Genomic DNA, 22948 nt, shown 5'->3' on the forward strand with positions numbered 1-22948 from the left:
AAGGCTAACTTCACTTATATTTAGAAAAATGCACTACATTAGAAAAGCAATAATAAATAAAGAGCATAAATAGAGGAATGAAAGTCATTATTGAGTGCATTAATGTTACCATTTAAATGGCTAAGATTTTTTTTTAAAAACAGATAGTTTTATGTTTAATATCATTAACTGAATATGTAAGAAGCCGTGGGTCACAAGTTTTCTTCTAAGATGTGATTGTGATAGAAAAACACAAAGACTAATTTCATCATAATTATTATACTGAAATGATCTACAAGCAACTTCAGCCCTCACAATCCACCACTGTGGAACAGTAGATATGTGGTATTTAGGAATAAAGATTTATTGTTAAATAAACTGGCAGAACAGAATATGGTATATGATGCACCTGTTAAATGACACTGGTAATATAACACCTTACAGGACCGTCTGCTCCAAATCTAATAATCAGAACCAGGGACTGCAGGACCTTATTGTTCTAAGTCCTTTTCCTTATGTCACAAAATGTAAAGTCACAGCTTCCTGAGATTCTGGTGAATGCACATCTAATTAAATTTGTCTAATGTCACAACTAAAGCTTTTACTGGAATGATATCAGCAGAATGGAGTTCCACCGGATCACAGCACTTAAATATAAGACAGTAAGATGTAATTATTTTTATGGGCTATGGGGGGAAACTATTGTGATGCAGTCTCTCTACAGCATTACGAACTCTTCCACCATATGAACACGACATCTCTGTGGACTAAACTGCTGCCACGTGCTTTTTATAAATGGCACATTCAGACATGAATCTTCACAAACGCGTCACTTTGGTCGTCACAGATTCAGTAGAGAGAGAACACATGAGCACACTCTGAACGAACCGCGTCAAAGAGAAGAAAGAAAGAAAGAAAGAAAGAAAGAAAGAAAGAAAGAAAGAAAGAAAGAAAGAAAGAAAGAAGGTGGAGCAGTTTTACAAAATCCAAAGGAAAGTGGGGGAAATGAGAAGCACGTACAGGACGAAGCAGGAGAGAGGAGACGGTTTTATCTCGACTTAGATTCGGACACACTGGTTTGAATAGCACATTATTTTTAATAGGAAAACACTGTACAGGGGAGTGTGACTGCAGTAGGGAACAGGAAACAACAGAACACGTTTTATTGCATTGTCAGAAGTGTGATGCTGAAAGGAGACAACTGATCAAAAAGCTGGACAATATGAGAGTGAAGTTGGACTTGCTTGATTTATTTTGCACGAACTTTATAAGTGAAACATCTTGATGCATTCTCAATCATCCAGGAAAATAAATCTCCAAAAGTTGATTCTGTTCATCTGGACGTAGCGTTTTCTGGGAGAAATGTTTGAAGGAAAGACCATCTCTGAATCGAGGAGGGGGCCTAAGGGTACATCTTTCGCCATCTTACAATGCTGTGATTGCAGCCATTCCCCAACTCTCTGTGAATGGTACTCATGGCCATTGATCAGTGGTCTTTGATCAGTGGGTTTTGATCAGTGGTTGTTGATCAATGGTCATGAGAATTTGCATAATTATGATTAAGGAACTGACCTCACAGCCCATTGTTCCCTCAGTGGGCTGGTTTCAGTCATTATGCAAATGTCCTGTTTATAAGATTGAAACCTGCAGTCAGCTGAGACTGAAGACGTCACCTGGATGAGTGACGAAACGTTTCTCCCAGAAAACGCTACGTCCAGATGAACAGAATCAACTTTTGGAGATCTATAAGTGAAAGTTGTCAGGCTGTATTTTGGTTCTTAAGGCAGACCCATTTGTTCAGGAGGATTTGATTTTTTTTTCCTTGTCTTTTCCACACTCCACACCAGTTGGTGGCGGTAATGCATCATTTTGCTGTTTGCCAACCGCCAATAAACCACATAAAGAAGAAGACGAAGAAAGGCGGAGCGCAGCACCTTAGACCCGCCCCTTCTCTGTCCACTCGTCGATCGAGCACATCCGCAGTTAAACATCCTGGAGCCAGCTCAGAGAAGCTGCGTATACCAGAGGCCACAAGGAAACCGCACGACTATTGCCAAAGGGGGATACACATGGCGTTATTTGCACAAAAATAACGCCATAGATACAGCGTGAGCACACCCTTTCAGCCCAGCACATATTCGACAGCTGTGGTCTTCCTCCGTTCCTACTTCCGGCCACGTGACCAATTGGATCGTTTGAGGTCGCGCGTCTTTCAGAGTTGGCGCGTATCTTCAGACTGTGAGTGCTGAAGAGTAAGTTCCCAGCTGAGCACAAAGAAGTCTCCTGCTACGCAGTCTTGTTTTTTAACCGAGAACATGTCTGACTTCACCAAAGAGCGGCGACGTGAGGATCGCAACATCGAGCACGAAAAAAGGTCTGTTGACATTCCCGCCTCAGTCTGTCATTAGCGGCTAAACCTTTGTCTGTGTTCGTTAAATGGAAGCCACTGCGTCAGATTAGCTTAACCTTTGTCTGCAAAGATGACCTGGACATTTTGAAGGCTAAAAAACATTTCTTGTACCTGATGGACCTGCGTGACTCTAGTACACGCAGTGTTCTTGCTAGTATCCATGGTTACCTTATTTTCTTTAAGCTCGTAGAAGCTAGCAGTCTGTAGCAGCTCTGTCGTGAACAGTGGACCTGACAGTGATGCTAGCTAACAGTGCGGGTAAAAAGGTGACGGTTAAATACAGACAACTGCTAAAGCTAACACTCGAGTACATTGTGGACTGTGAATGCTAAGTGTAACACACAAGTGAGTGGATGAAACGTGACAGGTGGTTAACAGCTGTAGTTATAACGTGAAGTAAAACGTCTGATATTAGAATACGCGGTCCTAAGTCCTCCAGGAAAAACAAGCCTCACAGATGATGGTCCGCACAATCGGAAGAAGTTGGCGGGAGAAATTGTCTATTAAAGGAAATGCATGGCTCCAGTTTTACCCACTGTACTCAACTAACCATTTATTATTAAATAAAGTTCACCTTCTCTAGACTTTAATCTGTCTAAGAAGGTTTAAAAGAAATTCCCGGATTTTGAGACAGTTAGTGCAGCTTTGCCATTTCTGAATACGGAGACGTGAAACGATCATGAGTGTTTTCCTGTGTGGGGCCGTGCGTCCCACCGTGTGTTTGCAGTCTTTGCACATATTTGCTGCTTTTGTTTAACAGCCATGATTTTTTTTTTCTAATTTGACACAGAAGAGAATGTTTTTGAGACGTGTTTGCAGAAATCTAATATCAAAACAAGAATGAATTAGCATGTTTAAATCTGCACGTGTTTTGTGTCTTCTTGTGTAGCTTTGGCCCATCTCGGTGGTCCCACTGCAGGAAGAGGGGGGTCAATGGGAGCCTGCGGAGCAACAGCGAGGCAGATGATATTGATAGAGGAAGGAACGGACACACCGACTCCAGCTACAAACACCCTGATCGCAGACATCCCAGGTGAGAGTGAGATCAGTTAATGTGGAAAGTGATAAACATGTTTCGCAGCAGACTTGTAACTGGAAAGCCACGAGGCGGCTGAAGCTTTGTGGATTTTTGGCGTTTGTTGTTGAAATGTTTCAGACTGGACCAAAAACCCACAGCTTTAATGGCCCTGTTCAAAGGTGCTTTGTTAAATGTGTGAGAATTTCTTTGGTCTGTGTAGTTCACATCCAAACTCCAGTGTAGGCTCCAGAAGAAAAACATTTTTTTTAATTAAAATAAATAACACAGTGGTTGTAAAGTAATATTTGGTCAATTATTAGAATGATTTTAGTTTGAATGGTAGTGTTTAAAAAAAAAATCTAACGACACTATAACTGAGTGAAGCAAGCCAGTCTCTGCTAATGAACCACTTTAAAAATCAGGTTACTGACTGCATTACCGACATGTGGCCACAACATCTGCTGGAACTGTAGCAGTAACATCCCTGTGTGTGTGTGACCTGTGCTATTGTCCTCCTAGCTTCACTACACCAGAGAGCACAGGCTCAGTGTCCCGCTGCGGTCGGCAGGCTGACTGGGGCAGCCAGGTGGAGGACGATGAGATGAGGAGGGATGTGCACAGAGACATGCAGCGGTAATTAAACAGTTTCTGCATCATTTCAGGTGTCTTTTTAAGCACATGAAAGCAGATATTCTCTTCCTGTTTTGGATTGCAGACTCACTGTTTGCACTGTGCTCAGTTACAGGAGGAGGATACTGGGGGCAGAATTCACCCAGAGGGAGAGAAGGGCCTCGTCTGGCTCGTCTGGAAGGTATCTCATTCTCTCACAGACCTTTAAACTCAGAATATTCATGAACTGATGGAACACTCACTTCTCAAACCACATCCACCTGCAGCTATACGAGTGTGCAATCTAGTTTTACCATTAAATAAGGCAAGACAGAATGTATTCACCCCCAAAATGATGGAAACATGAAATAAAATCAATGCAGTATCACTGAACAAAGTAGTGAGTGAGGTAAAACAGATGCACTAATGGAGCTCAGTTATATGGTAACAAAAAGTAAAGTGCTCAGCATCAGAATATGATGCGATAAATATATCTGCCATGAGACGATGAGGGTTTTCTGTCCTTGTGACAGCGAGGCTGAAACACAACGTGTCAAACATCGCTTTAACTGCCGTGTCACAGGCTTTGAACTCATTACTAATGTAAAAACTCAGTTTTGTTCATTAAATGGTAACACAGGCTTGTTTAACGCAACAGTAACTTTGTGTTTACAATCATTTACGAGTAAAATCATTAAGTCGGGCGCTTGTCGTGTTGAATGTTAGACTTGTGTCTTTTTGTATTGTGTGCACGTGAATGTGGACTAAATGTGTCTGTGTGCTGCAGCTGTGACTCCAGAGAGGGAGATAACATGGAAACCGATGAAGCTGTGTTGCTACGACGACAGAAACAGATCAACTATGGCAAGAACACGCTGGCCTACGACCGCTACATCAAAGAAGTTCCTAAGTAGGTCGACAGAGACGCGTGCTGTGGAACATCCAGTCTGCCCGCTGCTGGTGTGTGTGACACACTGGTCAGCATTAACCTCGTGTTTCTTGTTTTCAGACACATGCGTCAGCCAGGCGTTCATCCAAAAACTCCCAATAAGTTCAGGAAGTACAGTCGTCGCTCCTGGGACCAGCAGATCAAACTGTGGAAGGTCAAACTACATGCCTGGGACCCCCCTGCAGAGGAAGGCCCGGACAAGACCCTCGATGTCGTGTAAGACACTCGTACACATTCTGCACGTCGTCAGTCAGCTGCTGGCCGTCCTCATGTATGATGTGTTTACTTCTCCTTCTCCCACCAGTGAGGAGCTCAACCTTGATGATGTAATGGACATTGAACTAGATTTCCCAACCATTACTGACGCCCAGAACACCCAGACCTCGCTGCCGATACACAGCCTGTCAGTGGAGGTGAGTGGAAGTCACTGAGGTGCTGCTGAAATGTTCAGATCGTAGAGTTTGATTAAGAGGTTTTGACTGAATCTTTCTGGAAGCTTGGTTTAAATATTTATCTGGTCCGTTGTTTAGATGATCATCAGTTTTTAAGAAAATAAAGATGATGATGATGATGATGGGATTGCTTGTAAACTTGGCACAAAAAGAAAGGAAACGTGTTTGCTCAGCTTTCTCTCAACTCTGCTGTTTGGATTTTTCTGGCAAATGTGGCTCATTTAAGGTGAAACAACAACAACAACAACAACACAGGTCTCCTTACTTTTTGTGCAAAGTTTAATCAACAGATGAAAAAGCCACCCTTACAAACACTGTATTAAATGATATTGTTTGTGTTGTGTTGCTCAGGATGAAGACTGCGGTACTCCGGTCAAAGTACAAAGGACAGCAGAGCCTAATATTGCATAGCTTGTTATTGAATGGTTCAGTCCTCCCCCCACATCGACTTCACACAGTCCACTCAGAAAAAACTGCTCCAGCTGCCGGCTAAGAGTCTGTGTGGACACACTCTGTGTCTTTGGCTGGTCGTCACTGATTATAATTAATATAAGTTTTGTTTTCACCATATGTTTCTTCATCCATCGTTTGGGCCATTTGTTGTAGTTTCTGTTCGGAGTATTTTATGACAAGATTTTACATTTTTATCGACGCATGTTTCAGAATTTGGTATTCAAAAAAACCCCACTTGCTGTACCAGTGAGAGGCCTGTTGGAGTGTGCGTCTAGTTTTGTGCAAATGTGAGCTTACATCTCTCATATTCTACCTGAGAAGATTCCAGATGCATAGAAACTGTCTGAACTCGGAGTCGTCTTAATAGAAACGGAGGCAATGATGTGTTGTTTGAGTTATCTTTGAGAAATATTGGGCTGTGGCTTTTTCTGTTTTGTTGTTTTAATACAAATGTAATTGTTTCTTACTGCTGTATCTTTAATAGAACTTGAAATAAAACAAACAAACAAATAAAACAATCAAGAAAAATCAATGTTTCTTCGTTTTTTGTGATTTTTGGCTAAAAACTGTTGAAAACTTGGTCCATCATTGATTTAAATAGTGACTTTGAAACCAGAGTTTCTCTCTGACACACTTCACACAGCTGATGTAGTAATTAGTGTAAAATGTGTGTTAAACTGGAATACTGTATGCGCTCACACATAACCAGAGTTGTATGCTAGAGAGTATAGATAACCAGAACTGCCCGGCACTGGTGAGAATCTGCTTAGTTTAGTTTAGGAGCGCTGGGAAAAATAAGGATCATCTGTCTGACTTATGTCACTGATCCAGCTTGGACGAAGGTTTTGTGTGCCAAAAAAGATGGAAGAAGGACGGGAACATCATAAGGGGGCGCTGTTGTGCACGCAAACGTTTAATCCACGCAAAGTACTGAGGAGAAGAAGAGTGCGTGAGAAGACGAAGAAGAGCAGCAAAGAAATTATCTGTTTCTGTGCAGGTTGACTTATTTACGAACTCAGAAACCAAAGTAGGAGACGACCATGCTGAGAGCGTGTCTGAGAGGGGCTAATGCTACCGCCCGGGTAAGCCTGCTGCCTGCACTAAGCCGCGGGCTAACGTTAGCGTGTTGTCATTCAGTGACCCAGAGCCTGCTTCAAGGTGCCACAGTGAATGTACTCGTTCGGGCTGTTAACTCTTCGGTGCTGTCGAGCGCTGTGTTTGAAGCCATGCAGTTGGTTGTGGAAGCTGTCAGAGAGAACAGCGCAGCATGCTAATGTTAGCCGGGTTTCTTCCGGTGACAGATGGATAATGGCGTTTTAAGCATAACCAAGCTAACGAGTTTGGCTAAGTTTGAGCGGAGAGGTCATCATGGCAAAAACCAAAACTTGTCTGTTTAACCTTTTATCGGCCACAGGTTTGATAACAGCTAACCGGAGCAGTATTTTATGCTACTAGCGGCACTAGCCTTTAAAACGCGTTTGCACGTAGACTTGGTCTTTATAATGAATCAGAACAAACGCTGCAGGTTGTCTTCGTAAAATACTAACGCATGATGTGCGCTCTCGAAAACTTTATGTTCTGTTTCTGGGATTAAGTGTGCAGCTAGACTTCTGTACAGTGACAGAAAAGTGGCTTTCACCTGTTAAAGTGGACCGGAATAAGTTAGACATCCCTGGTCTACAGCATCACACTGTTGCACAGATGCTTTATTGAGCCTCGGCTCTTCTTTCCAGCTGACACGGAAACATGTTCGTCTCTACCGGACTCAGCTCGGATTTGTTTGCCATGTACCTGAATCTGTATTTACAAAATAAGAGTGCAGTTTCCTGCTCAGAAATCATGCTTTGTACTTCATTTGCTGATCTGTTTTAAATGGTAAATCAACAGTTTTGCTTATTATTGTTTAGATTTAATCACGATAGATTAATTATTTTTATGATTTAACAGCAAGTGAAAAACTGTGCTACACTTATTACTTACTTATTACTAAAATCCATATATTACTTACGCTACAGTTAAATGGGCGAGCTCGTGTGTGAATATCATGAAATTTAAAATTGAAATCTGGTTGTGATCGACCTGTCAGGATAGTCCTGCGCCTCTGCGGCCGGTCTATCCTTCCAGCTCGGCTGCTCTGCGCAGTATCTGAGCTGTTCCTGGGACTGCGCTCTGCGCTGCTTCAGTCCAGTCCTTGTTTATGTTGGCACACCGCACCCCTGTCTGTTTCTCCTCTTAATCTGTGGTTTCTTGACTGCCACCTTCCCACTGAAAATTTCAGTTGATGAAGCTGTCCTGAAACTAACCCGTGTCCACCCAAGCAGCGTGGCATCGTCCTGACAGAGAATGAAACCTCTGTTTCTGAAGGCTATTTAATGTAATTACAAAGCATGGCTCAGAGTGTTCAGGCTGTTTTGAAGAGTAAAGGTGTTCAGACAAAGTACTGATTTTCAGGCTTGTTAAAATTGCACAAAGTCTGTTTTTACCTTATGAACAGCATCTCTGCACCTAATTCCCCAATCGTTTATATGACAATAAGGACATTGTGTAGTCTGTTGCTTGCACTGAAATTTGTTGCTCTGTCCTTGCTGTGAATGTGTGCCCGTTCTGGATCTGTGTGACGTGGATTTCTTTTCACTGCCACGCTTTCCTCACCACTTTCCAGAAGAACTACAGGAGAATCCCTCTTACCAGTCTGCAGCAGTGTCGGCACTACACCGCAGGAGAGGGCAGGTAACACACCAACACACACAGTACACTAATGAGTTGTTTAGGACTAGCACATGAGCTTCAGCTGTCTTCTTAAGGGCCTCTCACATAGATGCGACATGTGCTGTGCCTGCCAACAAAATCCTGAGATCACTATGTGCAAGTCGGCTGAACTAGGACACACAGAGTGCAGCGTCCCTTCTCAAAGGCCGTTAGTGAGACTGTCCATTCATTCTTGTCTGCTTGTCCTTTTTCATTTCAGTAGTGCTTCCAAAGTGGTTGTTACTGGCTTGTTGACAGTAAGTGGTGGCATTGGAGGGACCGTACTCTATGCCAAATGGGACCATAAATTCAGAGCAGCGGTTGAGAAGAACGTCCCGTACTCAGATTGGCTGCTGGGTTTGGCTTTGGGACCCGCTGCCCAAGATCCTGGCCTCCCCATAAAGAAACGGGTACGGTGCTCATCCCAGTCACAGTTACAGGACACAAAGTTTGTTTGTATTTCACCGTCAGTATCTGGTCTCTGATGGTTTAAGGAGGATTCACTGTACGTTACAATGGCCCATACCTCCACCCCCATACCTCCACCTTTCCAGTGTGTGTCTGTTAAAATTCGACTCAGAATATCAGCTAATGAACGTCCATACAATACAATATAAATATTAGTATAGAAAGAATAAACATATTTTTATAACCACACTGTAATAACGTACGCTTTGATTTAAATGGTTGCTGTTAAGGTGGAGTTGGCCCAGCCGCCCTCTATGATAGAAAAACAAGTGAAGAAGTCGGCGAAGAAGGAGGGCGCCGAGGGTCCAGTCAAAGACTCCAGCCCCGCCCCCAGTCAGCCTGCACAGAGCCTAGAGGGTAAGTGTGCCGCCCACTGTCATCATAACTCATGGCTTCATGTTGCCATCTTTTATCACGCGCTCTGATACAGCGTAGTTTTATCAGCTTTATTTCTATTTCGGTTTTGTTGTAGTTCTTTCACAGTAGTCGGGTGGAGCGCCCACAGTTTCATTGCATCTGTGCAGTGACAGGAAGGGGCTGTTGTATTTGTACACAAACACCACCACAGTGGGTTTGAACTCAGCCACGATGTGATTACAGCTTCATTTCAAGGATTCTAACACTAGCATTGGATTATTGAGTTATTCATTATAGACACTTGTATATCTGATAAACCACTTTCAGAGACACATTTTGTAAGGACTCCATCCCATCCATCCATCTTCATCCGCTTTATCCGGGGCCGGGTCGCGGGGGCAGCAGCCTAAGCAGAGAGGCCCAGACCTCCCTCTCCCCAGCCACCTCCTCCAGCTCGTCCGGGGGAACACCAAGGCGTTCCCAGGCCAGCCGAGAGATATAATCTCTCCAGCGTGTCCTGGGTCTGCCCCGGGGCCTCCTCCCAGTGGAACATGCCTGGAACACCTCACCCAGGAGGCGCCCAGGGGGCATCCTTGTCAGATGCCCGAACCACCTCAGCTGGCTCCTTTCGATGTGGAGCAGCAGCGGCTCTACTCTGAGCCCCTCCCGGATGGCCGAACTTCTCACCCTATCTCTAAGGGAGAGGCCAGCCACCCTTCGGAGGAAGCTCATTTCCGCCGCTTGTATCCGCGATCTCGTTCTTTCGGTCACTACCCACAGCTCGTGGCCATAGGTGAGGGTAGGGACGTAGATCGACCGGTAAATTGAGAGCTTCGCTTTTACACTCAGCTCCCTCTTCACCACGACGGACCGGTGCAGCGTCCGCATCACTGCAGCTGCAGCCCCAATCCGTCTGTCGATCTCTGGCTCCCTTCTCCCATCACTCGCGAACAAGACCCCGAGATTAAGGACTCCATTACAAATGAAACAGATGAAGTCCAGTTGGACTTGTATTTGGTTTGTTTTTCTGGAATTTGCAGTAAGCGCTCCAAAGTGATGTTGGTACAGTGAGTGAGGCCAGCGTTACGCTGAAAACCCAACCCATTTTACCAGCTTTAACACACTGAAGATGCTGCGTCCACATGAACACAATCACCTTTCTGCCATTTCTTTACCTGGACGACTGAGCGTGCAAGAAAAGCTAGAGACGCCTCATAATGTATGTAAATGAATGTGCTGTACCAGGTCACCGGTTTTTGCCGACATTGTAACTGCTGATTGAAATAGCACCAGGAAGCTGTGATGGTATAAAGTTGGTCACCTGACTCTTGTAGAGCACGCTTTCAGTTGCAAAACCAAAGGTGGCGTTTTGTCCGTGGATTCTACATTAAAGGCAGCGATGGATCTTTTCTGAAAACAGCTGTCAGTCATACAAAGTCACGTCAGTCTCATGTTGACAGTTTGATTTAAAATCCACTGTGATGGTGTCCAAACAGCTGTTTCATGAACGTGTTCACGTGCAGCACCAGAGTCAGCCTGATTATCAGCCATAATATCATTATTTACATTATGAAGTTAATATTATTTTAATTCAAGTTCATTCACATCAGCCTCACTTGTAAACGTCTCTGGGACGAGACCAAGCCGACATTTAATATCTGCTGATGCAAACTCTCCACTCTGGGGGGCGGTGTGCTTTGTTAGCTGCTCCACCTGTTCTTCTTTGAGATGTTTGTAAATGTGCGCTCTGTTGTTTAGCCCCAGCAGAAGCCTGTCAGGGTAAGCTGTCTTCTCTACTCTCCTGTTGTTGCTCCTGTGTGAAATTTCATTGTGCACTGCATTAGGCTTCTTAGTTCGTAGCAGCCATTGTATCTTTGATAGCTTTAAAGCCATTATGCTGCCATAAACACTACCTCACTGTAGTTGAAGCTGAAGTGATGATGAAACCAGTAGATGGATGGTCTTTACTGTGTGTATGAGTGGTTTTGTGCATGTGACACACGTGGAAGCTCCTGAACTGCTCTTGCCTTCTGTATTTGTGTCCCATTCAGAGGCCTCAGCAGAGGCGACTCATATCATCTCAGCCATCAGTGAGGTCCCATCAGTCCCTGCTCCATGTGACACAGAGGCAGCAGCAGTCAAAGGTATCTTCACTGAAACAGGACCTTGCTGTGAGGCTACAGTGCTAACCACTGCATGTCCTTCTTTATTGTCATTATGCAGTCACAAAGCAAAATTCTGCGTGGCAGCTTAGAAGAGCGAGTATCTAAACCACAGACAAATCCACAGTGGGCACATGGTATATACGATTAAATCCTCTCCTGTGGGTGGAGCTCTGACTTGGTGTTGGCGCTCTGTGCAGTAGAGTATCACTTCCTGTTCCTGTTCCAAGCACAGCAGTGTTTTAGCCAATTGAATTAAATATTGATATGTTATCTTTACGTGCTTTATCCAAAGTGTGTAGCCGACCGACCTTTCTCTCCTGCACTTTCCTGCTCAGATGTCGAGTTACTCCTCAGCTTCCTTTAGTAATAACGACTCTTGTAATACATGTAACCTGTAACTTCATCACAGTAGACGTCTTTCTGAAAGCGCTGCAACTAAGTTTAAGAATATAATCCAGCCACTGTTATCATCGTCAATGCCCTGTACCAACACAGAGCAGAGCAGCTATCTGAACGCTACCCCAACAGAGGTCGATTATCTTGTTAATAATTTCACCTCCTCACTACGTACGACTCTGGATACTGTAGCTCCAGTGAAAACTAAGGTCTCTAATCAGAAGTACCTGACCCCGTGGTATAATTCTCAAACACGTACCCTAAAGCAGATGACTCGTAATCTGGAGAGGAAATGGCGTGTCAGAAATTTAGAGGATCATCATTTAGCCTGGAGAAATAGTTTGTTGCTTTATAAGAAAGCCCTCCGCAAAGCCAGAACATCTTACTACTCATCACTGATTGAAGAAAATAAGAACAACCCCAGGTTTCTCTTCAGCACTGTAGCCAGGCTGACAAAAAGTCAGAGCTCTGTTGAGCCAACCATCCCTTTAACGTTAACTAGTGATGACTTCATGAACTTCTTCACAAATAAAATTTTTATCATTAGAGAAAAAATTACCAATAATCATCCCACAGATGTAATATTATCTACAGCTACTCTTAGTTTCATTGATGTTAAGTTAGACTCTTTTTCTCCAATCGATCTTTCTGAGTTAACTTCAATAATTACTTCCTCCAAACCATCAACGTGTCTTTTAGACCCCATTCCTACAAAACTGCTCAAAGAAGTCCTGCCATTGATTAATTCTTCGATCTTATATATGATCAACCTATCTCTAATAATCGGCTATGTACCACAGGCCTTCAAGGTGGCTGCAGTTAAACCTTTACTCAAAAAGCCATCTCTAGACCCAGCAGTCTTAGCTAATTATAGGCCAATCTCCAACCTTCCTTTCATATCAAACATCCCTGAAAGAGTAGTTGTCAAACAGCTAACAGATCATCTGCAGAGGAATGGTTTATTTGAAGAGTTTCAGTCAGGTTTCAGATTTCATCACAGCACAGAAACAGCTTTAGTGAAGGTTACAAATGATCTTCTTATGGCCTCTGACAGTGGACTCATCTCTGTGCTTGTCCTTCTTGACCTTAGTGCAGCATTCGATACTGTTGACCATAATATCCTATTAGAGCGATTAGAACATGCTGTAGGTATTACAGGTACTGCGCTGCAGTGGTTTGTATCATATCTATCTAATAGACTCCAGTTTGTGCATGTAAATGGAGAGTCCTCTTCACACACTGAGGTTAATTATGGAGTTCCACAGGGTTCAGTGCTAGGACCAATTCTGTTTACAGTATACATGCTTCCACAATAGAGGATGCTTTCTGTTGTGCATCTGTTGACGTTCACGATTAAATTCATAATGTTGAAACAAACAAAATAACAGTCATTGCAAAATGCAGCACATATGATTATTATGTTGGTCAGGATGATGGTAGCGATTAGCATTTTCACCTCACAACAAGAAGGTTTGACCTGCTGGTCTCCGTGAGTTCTCCATGTTGTGTGAAACATGGATGGAGACTAGTTAACTTGTGCAATAGTCCAGGTTGAGTAAGTAGTTATGGTAGTTTTCATTTAATGCCGGAGACAGAATATGAAGCAAATCTGCACCAAAGTTGAAATGTTTTTAACGTGCACGTCACTGAGGCATCTACATTTGCAAAGATTTTGCAAAAACTTCATTTGTGGTGTGAACATACAATAATAGCACTTCATGTTCTTTCATGGCTGAAAGTCCAGCAGTCTCGAGGATTACTGGGGTTGTTTTAGGTCTGTGTTTGTGTGTTTTTGTGTGTTCTCGAAGAGTGCAACGAGTGCCATGAACACAAGGAGGCGACAGCGGTCCATCCTGCACCCACAGAACCAATGAAAGAGCGTCCAGTAGAAGAAGTGGCTGCTCGACTTGCTCAACAAGAACAGGAGGAACAGGATATTTCAGCATGTAGGATGACAACAGCACACAAACGCACAAAGAGTGACGTCGTTGCATACTGACCACGTGAATAATGACGTGTGTAATTTCATAGACAGTAAATGTATCGTCTCCGTCTTCCTGTGTGACTGCTTTACAGCCGTATCAGCCAGTCTTGAAGACTCACTGGCGAGCTCAGCCAAAGCTACTCTGCAGGCCATAGGAGCGCAAGAAGCAGCCCTGCAGGCTATCATGCAGCACACCGACAAACTGAAGGAGGCTATGGAAGCAGAGGTAAACAGCAAGGAAGGCATGTGCCAACGTTTATGTTTTAATACCCCCAGCAAATGGGGGCTGTGCTCAGCTGGTACTCCAAATGTAATATGAAGTACAAATCAGTGATTGTACTTTTGGAAAACCAAAACAGGCCACCATGCCCTTTAGGGCCTTTTTTACCCCTCAGCCTGAAGGCGACGTTGGATACCGTAGGTCCATCTACTGAAAACCTGCGACGGGTTTGAGTCCTTGAACTTAGTCTTTGTTCTGAGGTGAATGAGTTAACTCGAGAAGGAAGTCCCCCGGGGTTTTCATACAGTAGGTCAGTCTGCTGGGAGCTGAGGGGACGCGTCAGTATTTTTGTAAATGGACCATCTGTGATGGACTGAATCTGAGCCAAAGGCCGCAGGCTGGAGGGAGAGTGACAGTGTGCTGGTGTGGCTGAAGGAAGCCTGTGATGTTCAGATTGTTTTCAGTAGAGTACAGTAGAATCTCTGGGCACAGCTCTTTAGTGTTTCACAGCTCTGGTTTAGTCTGTTTGGTTTCTGTAACTGTTGAGTATTTAACATGTAATAATGTTAAATACTCAAGTAAAGTACACATACCTACTTCAATAGAGTAACAAAGTAATAGGATTACCTTACATTAAATGACTAATGGTAACATGTGCGCTGGTCACATTTATAATAACTGCTAAATAGAATCTGATGCCAGTCAAGTATTGTTCAGTGTTACTACAGCTGAGGGTGGAGCTGCGTGTGCGCGAGGATGGAACAGCAGATGATGATCTGAGAGGGCGGGAGACGGTGTTGATATGGAGCAGGTCACACAAATATGAAGGAGCAGATTTATGGATACATTTGTATGTAAGAAGTAAGATTTTAAAGTTTATCCTGGTTTCTACGGGCAACCAGTGAAGCTGCTGAAGAACTGGGGTAATATGGGCTCTTGACGGAGTAGAGTTATGATCCGAACTGCAGAATGTTGAAGAAGTTGGAGTTTATGAAGGGACCTTTTAGGGAGACCAAATAGGAGGGAATTACAGTAATCAATACGGGATGTAATAAGACTATGGACAAGGACGGCAGCAGCATGGGGAGGAAGGAAGGGGCGGAGTCGGTTAATATTACGTAAGTGGAAGTAAGCAGACCGGGTTATGTAATTAATGTGAGACTGGAATGAAAGAGTATTATCAAGTATGACACCCAAACTCTTAACCTGAGGGGAGGGAAGGGTGGGAGAATTTTCAATGTTAATGGAAAAGCTGTGGGATTTGGTTAAGATAGATGGTGTACCAACAAGTAAGTAGTATTAGTAATGTTTAAGCCACGGCACACTGAATGGGAAGCGTCGCTGTTTTGCAGTTATTGAAGTTCTTCTTAAACTTAGGTTCTTCCTGACGAGAAGTCAAACCAGTGGAAGGACCTGGAAGCTGCTCTTGCTGATCGAACCACGGCTTTGAACGATGCCAGAGCTGCTCTGTCGAAAGCAAAGTAACACAAACACACACAAACATACTTATTACAAACTTGAATGTGTGTGAAGAGGAATTCTCCTTCTTTTCCACTTAGAACATTTATGATTTTCAAGCTTTCTTTAAATGTGATTTTTTTCTGCTTAGAGTAAAAGTGTTTCTTTAATTCTGATGACCAGTGTGGCACAAAGTTAATCTGAAACATGTAAGAATCACTCAGCTTTCAGGGGTGTGATGAGTGCATCTCAGCCTAATTCAGTTATTTTGGCAGTCTTCCTTATCAGCACATCTCTTTCCTCGCAGCGAGTCCTTGGACAGTCTCAGGTCAGTGATTGACGAGTCCAAAGGGCTGAAGATATCCTCTGTTCGCCCGCTGGTTTTAGCAGCAGAGGAGAATCTCCATAACATGGTTGTGGACTTGGACAAAATGGTCATGAAGGTAAAGTTTGTTTTCTTTTTTGGTGCATTATGTACGACTACAGTCGATTACTCTTAAAGTGACCTGTTTGCTTCCTTTCTGAGGCTCGAGTTCACATTTGCACCTCTCAACTGTAAACTGTCTGAAAGTGACGGCAGCACGTTAGCCTCCGTTGGCCAGTACCAAACATAAGAGCTACCTTAGCATCAAAGCACAGTACTTTGTAAAAGGAGGTGACTCAACCCAGCAGCTATATTTGCAGCTCCAGTCCATGTGATGGGAGCTCTACGTAGGCTCCTTCTATGCTGAGATATGACTGGATATAATACTGCATCACTACTTTGCACTGCATCAGCGCCTTGTTTCAGTAGATACACTTATTTTAAAACAAGGATACAAAATGCCTTTGATTTTCCTCATTTCCTTACAAATGTTGCTGCCTGCGAGCTGCGAGTATTGATAAAATGTTTTTTCTCTGTCATCAGAAATATGATTATCATTTTGCCCACAGCCTCTGAGCATGTGTATGACCTATTAAACTCTAGTGAGCAGCACTATGTGCAGTTAACGTGTTGCTGTGTTATCTTCACCACTGTCATGATTATTAACTCGTCCTTTTCTATTCACATCTCTATTCTTCTGGTAACAAATGTTACCAACCAAAGGTTCAGTCTGCAGAGTCAGAGGCTAAGATCGTCTCCCAGTACAGTGAACTGGTTAACGAAGCCAAACGACAGTTTCAAAGGGAAGTCAGCAGTCTCACTCCAGAGATCCAGGCCAACTGGAAAGGGCTCAGTAAGAGCATGCATGCACACTCAAACACACACAAAGTTTGATTTGATTTGTTCAGCTGGACGTTGTGTTTTCATTGGTCGCTAATCGGACTAACGATGGGCCTGAGGTCAGTTTCATAAGTGTTAATATGGAAACTGTCATGTGTAGTGATGAATGGCCATGAGTACGATCCACAGAGAGTTGGCTGCAATCACAGCATTGTAAGCTCGTGACAGATGTACCTTTAAGCACCTGCTCGATTCCCAGATGGTCGACGTGCATGTGCAGCCTCAGGCCTCTGACCACAGAGATGTTACGGTGTAGCCTGCTAGCTCCATAGCTGGTGTCTGGGATGGATGAATAAAGCCAGGTCTCTAACATCAGCACAATGCATCTGTTCCTCCCAGTGTTGTTAGTCGTGTACTGTAGCCTCAGTTCATCCATGTTATTATGTGGCTGGAGCTTTCTTTCATGCCTTCACCTTCTCCCAGCTCGTATGATAATAAAGAGAGCATGTCCTGAAGAACAGGATCAGCTTTCTGGGATTTACTTACCCAGATTATTAAGCATGCATTAGGACACTCATTATGTTGCTGACATAGATGACAGTACAGTGAAAGAATGTGACGTTTCCCCTCTAATGAGGAGCAATATTTAGGTTTCTATGCTGATGTTGAGGTTTTAGAGCGACGTTCAGTGTCTGTGGCTGCAGTAACATATGATTAGTGTTTCAGTACTAATAACATCAGTGATAACCTGTATCATTTGTGACGGGCACGTCAAATAGAATCGAATCATGATCTAATATGTTGTTTAAGCTTTGTGCGTCTTTTGTTAGCTAACGTTTGCTGGCTCTGAATCCACCGTCTGAACGTTCGCGGGGTTTTTGAAATTTACAGTCAAAACCTCACGTTCTTGCAGGTCACCGTAACTCTTAGTTACTGTCATACATTCAAAACTATGTGCTGCTGTTTTCAAGGATAACTTGTTTTTGTGTGTTAGCTGGTAAACTGTCCACAGACGACCTCAACGCTCTGATCGCCCATGCACATCGCCGCATTGACCAGTTGAACCGAGAGCTGGCTGAGCAGAAGGTCAGAGAGAAGATCCACATTGATGCAGCGTTGGAACAACAGAAACTGGAGGACCAGAAAGCTCTGGACAGCGCTGTCAACACTGCCCTGCAACATGTCAAAGAAGAGGCCCGGCTGGACCAGGAGAGGAAGGTGCAGGAACAAATATCTTTAGATTGCTCTGATTTTTCAGTTAATGTGAGCGAATCTAAAACGTGTCATGATTTCCTCTGTGTGCACGCAGCTGGCTGAGTTAAGAGAAGTGATGGAGGCAGAGATGAGGACTCAGCTTCGGCGGCAGGCAGCAGCTCACACAGACCACGTCCAAGATGTGCTCAAAGTCCAGGAGCACGAGCTGAAAGCTGAGGCTGAGCAGGTGATCTCTCAGAGTCTGCTTACACATCAAAATGAGTACTTACAGGACATCAGTGGCTTTGAGTTTTGAGCACTGAGTGCCAGGTTTGGAGCGTCATAGCAACCAGAGTAAACACAAAATATATAAAACGTGGTCTGTTTGGTTAAGTTACTTAATCCATAAAACCAGGTTGCACTGGTAACAGCTGTCTGACAAACATCCTGCAGGAGAGTAAAGTTTGCTAATAGATGTTAACAGTGGCACAAAATGCTAAAAGTAAAAACAGTCAAGAAGATGATGTTTGAACTGTGTCTCAAAGTAAAAGCTCTTTATGTCCTTGTTGCCATAAACTATTATTAATACAAAGAATCCAAACTCTGTTTCACCTCACGTTTGAGTTGTAATGAATGTATTTGGTTGAAAACCCTCTTTGTTTCTCCTCACGTGTTTCTCGCACAGTGTTGGTCAAGTTACTTGAAAAAAGTAATCAGTAACTAATTACTGATTACTTCCCCAAAAAAGTAATCCCGCTACTTTACTGATTACTTATTTTCAAAAGTAATTAGTTACTTAGTTACTTAGTTACTTTTTAAAAACAGGATTTACAACCTGAATAGGTGATAAATAGATCTTTCAGCCCAATTCTACTTTTTCTGCATAATCATCATACAAAATGTAATCAAATGGAAAAGTCTCTTTTTAAAACTTGTTTTATTAGTTTTAATCTTTTAACTTTATGCATCAAGCAAACATTAAATTATCTGCAACATTCTCTGACTGGAAGAAATTAGTTTAACATTTAAACCTATTTTCTGCACATTCCAGCTCATAAAATAAATATTTTTTGTGTTTACACTCAGTCTTTCAAATAGATGCAAGTAAAACACAGCAGAAAATAAATAAAGTCAAAGACTAGCGGTCCTGTTGCTCTATTTTCACCTGTAAAGCAGGAGTGGGGTAGGCGGAGGTTTACCCTGGTGCAGGTGTGCAGCGGTCAGTGGAAGAATCCGCGAGTTTCTCTGTGAGTTTCCCATTACGTCGTAGCTACTCGGTGTTTGCTCGGAAGTTTAGGGGTTTTTTCCGCTGTAAAAAGAAGTTTTCTTCCCACGCACAACAGACACTAATGTTTTTGTCACTTTTTTTTTTATGGAATCAAACTCAAAGTAAGGTCAGTACTTCCACGCTTTAAACGCTGCACGCTCATACTCTCTCTGCACTCGATATATGATCCATTGTTGATCTGCACACAGCTGTAACGCAGCGTTCCTATGGGAAAGTAACGGTAATCTAATTACCGTTTTTGCGATAGTAATCCCTTACTTTACTCGTTACCTGAAAAAAGTAATCAGATTACAGTAACTGTAATCTGAACGTGCTCCCATCTCTGTTCTCGCATCGTTCTTCATTTCTGAGTAAACTGATCTTTTCTCTTGTACCTAATAATATTGTTGAGCTGTTAGAAACATTGTAATTGCATTTGAAAGGACTTGGCACTTACAAGAAGGGCTACTTCCTTCATGCTGCAACACTACTGTGACCACAGCTTACTGACATCTGGAGCAAAGATGCTGCTCTGGATCATTTCTTTATTTTCAAACCTTTTGTCTTCAGTAAAAGTGTTAAACTGTTTTGTGTTCACCCCGATGGCCTTTGCTTTGTTGCAGGTCTGTGATGTAGTGTAGGATAAAATAAACATGCTGCTGTATACAGGAAGCTGACAGCTTTGCCATATCTTAAGCTTTTTTCCCCACTAATATCCTGTAGAAGGGGCGTGGCCAAGACACCTGAGACGAGTCGGGCTTCTGCAGCATACTCTGTTCCTGCGAGTTGCACGCTGTGTTCATTTCATCCTTCAGCCCTTCAGAGCTTTGCTTTGGTTGTGTTCAGGTACTGAGCAGTAAGATGCTGGAACAGGAGACTCGCTACCGTCAGCTGACCCAGGAACAGCTCGACAACTTCACTTTGGACATGAACACAGCGTACGCAAGACTGAAGGGCGTGGAAGAAGCTATAGACAGTAAGAGACACACGCATCCAAAAAAGCAAAGAAATAGCACTGAGTGATTGGTCGGGGAGGTTGTTGTCTGGAGTGCTGTAGAGGAATATGTAGGAATGATGATGTGTGTCGATGAATGTTGGTCATGTGATGTGTTGGAATAGTTGGATCATTTGTTTCCTGTAATAATAAAAGTCAGGTTGTGGTGTGCAAAGGGCCTGGATGTCCACGTGCACACAGACTTTTCCACTCGGTCATGTAAAGCTCTTTGTCTTTTCAGGCCACGTGGTAGCAGAGGACGAGGCTCGTAAGGCCCACCAGCTGTGGCTCTCTGTGGAGGCTCTCAGTTACTCCCTGAAGACTGCTGAAGCCGACGTGCCCACTGTGCCTCTGGAGAACGCCGCTCAGGCTGTTCGTGACAGCTGCCAGGACAACGACTTTGCCTTGGCGCTGGCGTCGGCTCTTCCAGAGAAATCCCTGCAGCGCGGCGTGTACAGCGAGGCCTCTCTGCGTGCCCGTTTCAACTCCTTGCGATCGCTGGCCCGCCGCGTCGCTCTCATCGATGAATCTCGTAACTCCTTGTATCAGTATTTCTTGTCCTACCTTCAAGCTGCACTGCTGTTTGAGAAGAGGCAGGAAGCTCCACCTAGCCAGCTGAGCTCTGAGGATTTAGATCCTTTCAAGCTTCTGTCATATGCGAGCTACTGCTTAGAGCACGGGGACCTGGAGTTAGCAGCTAAACTGGTGAACCAGCTGAGAGGAGAGGCCAGGAGAGTGGTGGAGGACTGGCTTATTGAAGCCAGACTCACACTGGAAACTAGACAAGTAGTGAATTTGCTGTCAGCTTACGCAAATGCTGTGGGTTTGGGCACCACACAGGCGCCGTAGGTTGCCACAGTAACCCTCAACCGTTAAGGGAAAAAGGAAAAAATCTGCTAAAAGTCTTTTTTTCCAAGAAGTATCAAAGTTTCCGAGTGTAGCTGGAGAAGTGGCTCAGGAGAAGCTTCAGCCTGAATCCTTTGTGCAGGGAAGCATCAGCAGTCTGCAGCACAAAAAGATGGTTTCTCAGTTACCTGAACCACATAAATGTATTCCTCTGAAAGCACTAATTCACTGTGGCCAATTATTTATGATCCATTCAATGCACTTCTTAGCTTAGTCTTGTCCATTCAGACTGCAGGTTTGGCCCAGCTATTTATCTCCAGCCCGTGTGTTATGGAACCGTCATCCTACGAATCACAGTTGGATATTTGTGAATACTGCACATGTTAAATAAATCCTGACAAAAAGAAAACGCTGTGTTTCATTTCTTTGTTCTTGTCGTAGGGACTACGGTTCAAATGAGAGCTCTCATGAAGACGTTTGCATGGATACGGTTTACCTCTGTGCTCCACCACGGTAGATTTTACATCTAATAATGAAGGCGAGACTTTCATTATGGTGGTGCAGTTTCTACCTGAGCACTCCAAACACCTTTTTCCAGGAGTTTCCTGCATAGGTGCTTTCTCTCTCCACACACAGCTCAAGTGTATTTGGCATGTAGCCTGGAGCAGGGGTCGAGACCTGCACTGCCTGCTGTGCTGCAGACAACCCTTAGTAGTAACTTTATAAGTGGTGTTGAGCAACATGTCTCCAGGATTTCAGGGGCCTTTCAAAGTTTAATTTTCTTTTTTTGGCCATTGGTGCTTTTTCAATGGTGTGATAACTTGAGAACAAAGCCACACTCAACTTCAGGAGGAGGAAGTCTGAGCTGCAGCCTATCGGCATCAACGGGGAGTGCGTGGAAAGAGTTCAAGTTCCTGGGTGTGCACATAGACACACACTCAGAGAAATGGAGCTCAAAGTCCTCTGAGGTTTTAAAGAAGGCCCAACAGTGTCTCCATTTTCTGAAATATGGACCTGAAGAAGGAGCTGCTGATCATCTCCTACCATTGCTCCATTGAAAGTGTGCTGACTGCATCTGTGTGTGGTTCTCCAGCTGCACCAAAAGGCACTGCAAAGTAGTGATGTGTCGGTCGCCAACGAAGTGGCTCTTAGAGCCGACTCTTTGAAGTGAACTGTTATTGTTCTCTCTCTCTCTCTCTCTCTCTCGCTCTCTCTCTCGCTCTCTCTCTCTCTCTCGCTCTCTCGCTCTCTCGCTCTCTCTCCCTCTCTCTCTCGCTCTCTCTCTCTCTCTCCCTCTCTCTCGCTCTCTCTCTCTCTCTCCCTCTCTCGCTCTCTCTCTCCCTCTCTCTCTCTCTCTCTCTCTCTCTCTCTCTCTCTCTCTCGCTCTCTCTCCCTCTCTCGCTCTCTCTCTCTCTCTCTCTCTCTCTCTCTCTCTCTCTCTCTCTCTCTCTCTCACACTCACACACACACACACACACACACACACACACACACACACACACACACACACACATTTCCCGCTTCACTCCGCACACGAGCCTTGTGAGGGGGGAGGGGCGGTAGTTACACTCAGTAGCACAGGAACAGAGCGGGAGAGAGAGAGAGAGAGGCAGGGACAACAACGTCACATTAGAAAGGTATAGTAATCATCCACAACTATTTTCAGTTGCAGATGATAAAGGATTCAGAAAGTTTATTCATACAGGCCCATATGACAGAGAATGTGCATCTTCTTTTTGTTTTCATATTTTAATTTATATTTAATTGTGTTGTGGTT

The 22948-nt window shown here is 43.8% G+C and overlaps 2 protein-coding genes across 6 annotated transcripts; both read left to right on the forward strand.

Annotated features, from left to right (window-relative positions):
- Window positions 1-1897: 1897 nt before the first annotated feature.
- slbp (stem-loop histone mRNA binding protein) lies at window positions 1898-6398 on the forward strand. 2 transcript variants are annotated; one of them, XM_085181883.1, is made up of 8 exons: window positions 1898-2353; window positions 3279-3422; window positions 3927-4040; window positions 4147-4218; window positions 4804-4926; window positions 5026-5181; window positions 5270-5378; window positions 5769-6398. In XM_085181883.1, the coding sequence occupies exons 1-8, from the start codon at window positions 2295-2297 to the stop codon at window positions 5826-5828; spliced, it is 837 nt and encodes a 278-aa protein (XP_085038009.1). In that variant the 5' UTR covers window positions 1898-2294; the 3' UTR covers window positions 5829-6398. The 2 variants fall into 2 exon arrangements, with proteins under 2 accessions (XP_085038009.1, XP_085038016.1); XM_085181890.1 differs by lacking the exon at window positions 1898-2353 and adding an exon at window positions 2383-2734.
- Window positions 6399-6779: 381 nt separating this feature from the next.
- On the forward strand, window positions 6780-21580 carry immt (inner membrane protein, mitochondrial (mitofilin)). Of its 4 annotated transcripts, none has more exons than XM_085181862.1 (15): window positions 6780-6952; window positions 8533-8600; window positions 8842-9028; window positions 9317-9443; window positions 11202-11222; window positions 11495-11587; window positions 13813-13950; window positions 14081-14214; window positions 15586-15689; window positions 15974-16109; window positions 16754-16883; window positions 17865-18088; window positions 18180-18311; window positions 20178-20307; window positions 20567-21580. In XM_085181862.1, exons 1-15 carry the CDS (start codon window positions 6911-6913, stop codon window positions 21172-21174), a joined length of 2274 nt encoding a protein of 757 aa, XP_085037988.1. In that variant the 5' UTR covers window positions 6780-6910; the 3' UTR covers window positions 21175-21580. The 4 variants fall into 4 exon arrangements, with proteins under 4 accessions (XP_085037988.1, XP_085038004.1, XP_085037978.1 ...); XM_085181852.1 differs by having other exon boundaries at window positions 6781-6952; window positions 8839-9028; XM_085181870.1 differs by lacking the exon at window positions 11202-11222 and having other exon boundaries at window positions 6781-6952; window positions 8839-9028.
- Window positions 21581-22948: the final 1368 nt, after the last annotated feature.

The sequence above is a fragment of the Neolamprologus multifasciatus genome, chromosome 2 (genome assembly GCF_963576455.1).
Source record: "Neolamprologus multifasciatus chromosome 2, fNeoMul1.2, whole genome shotgun sequence".
NCBI lineage: Eukaryota > Metazoa > Chordata > Actinopteri > Cichliformes > Cichlidae > Neolamprologus > Neolamprologus multifasciatus.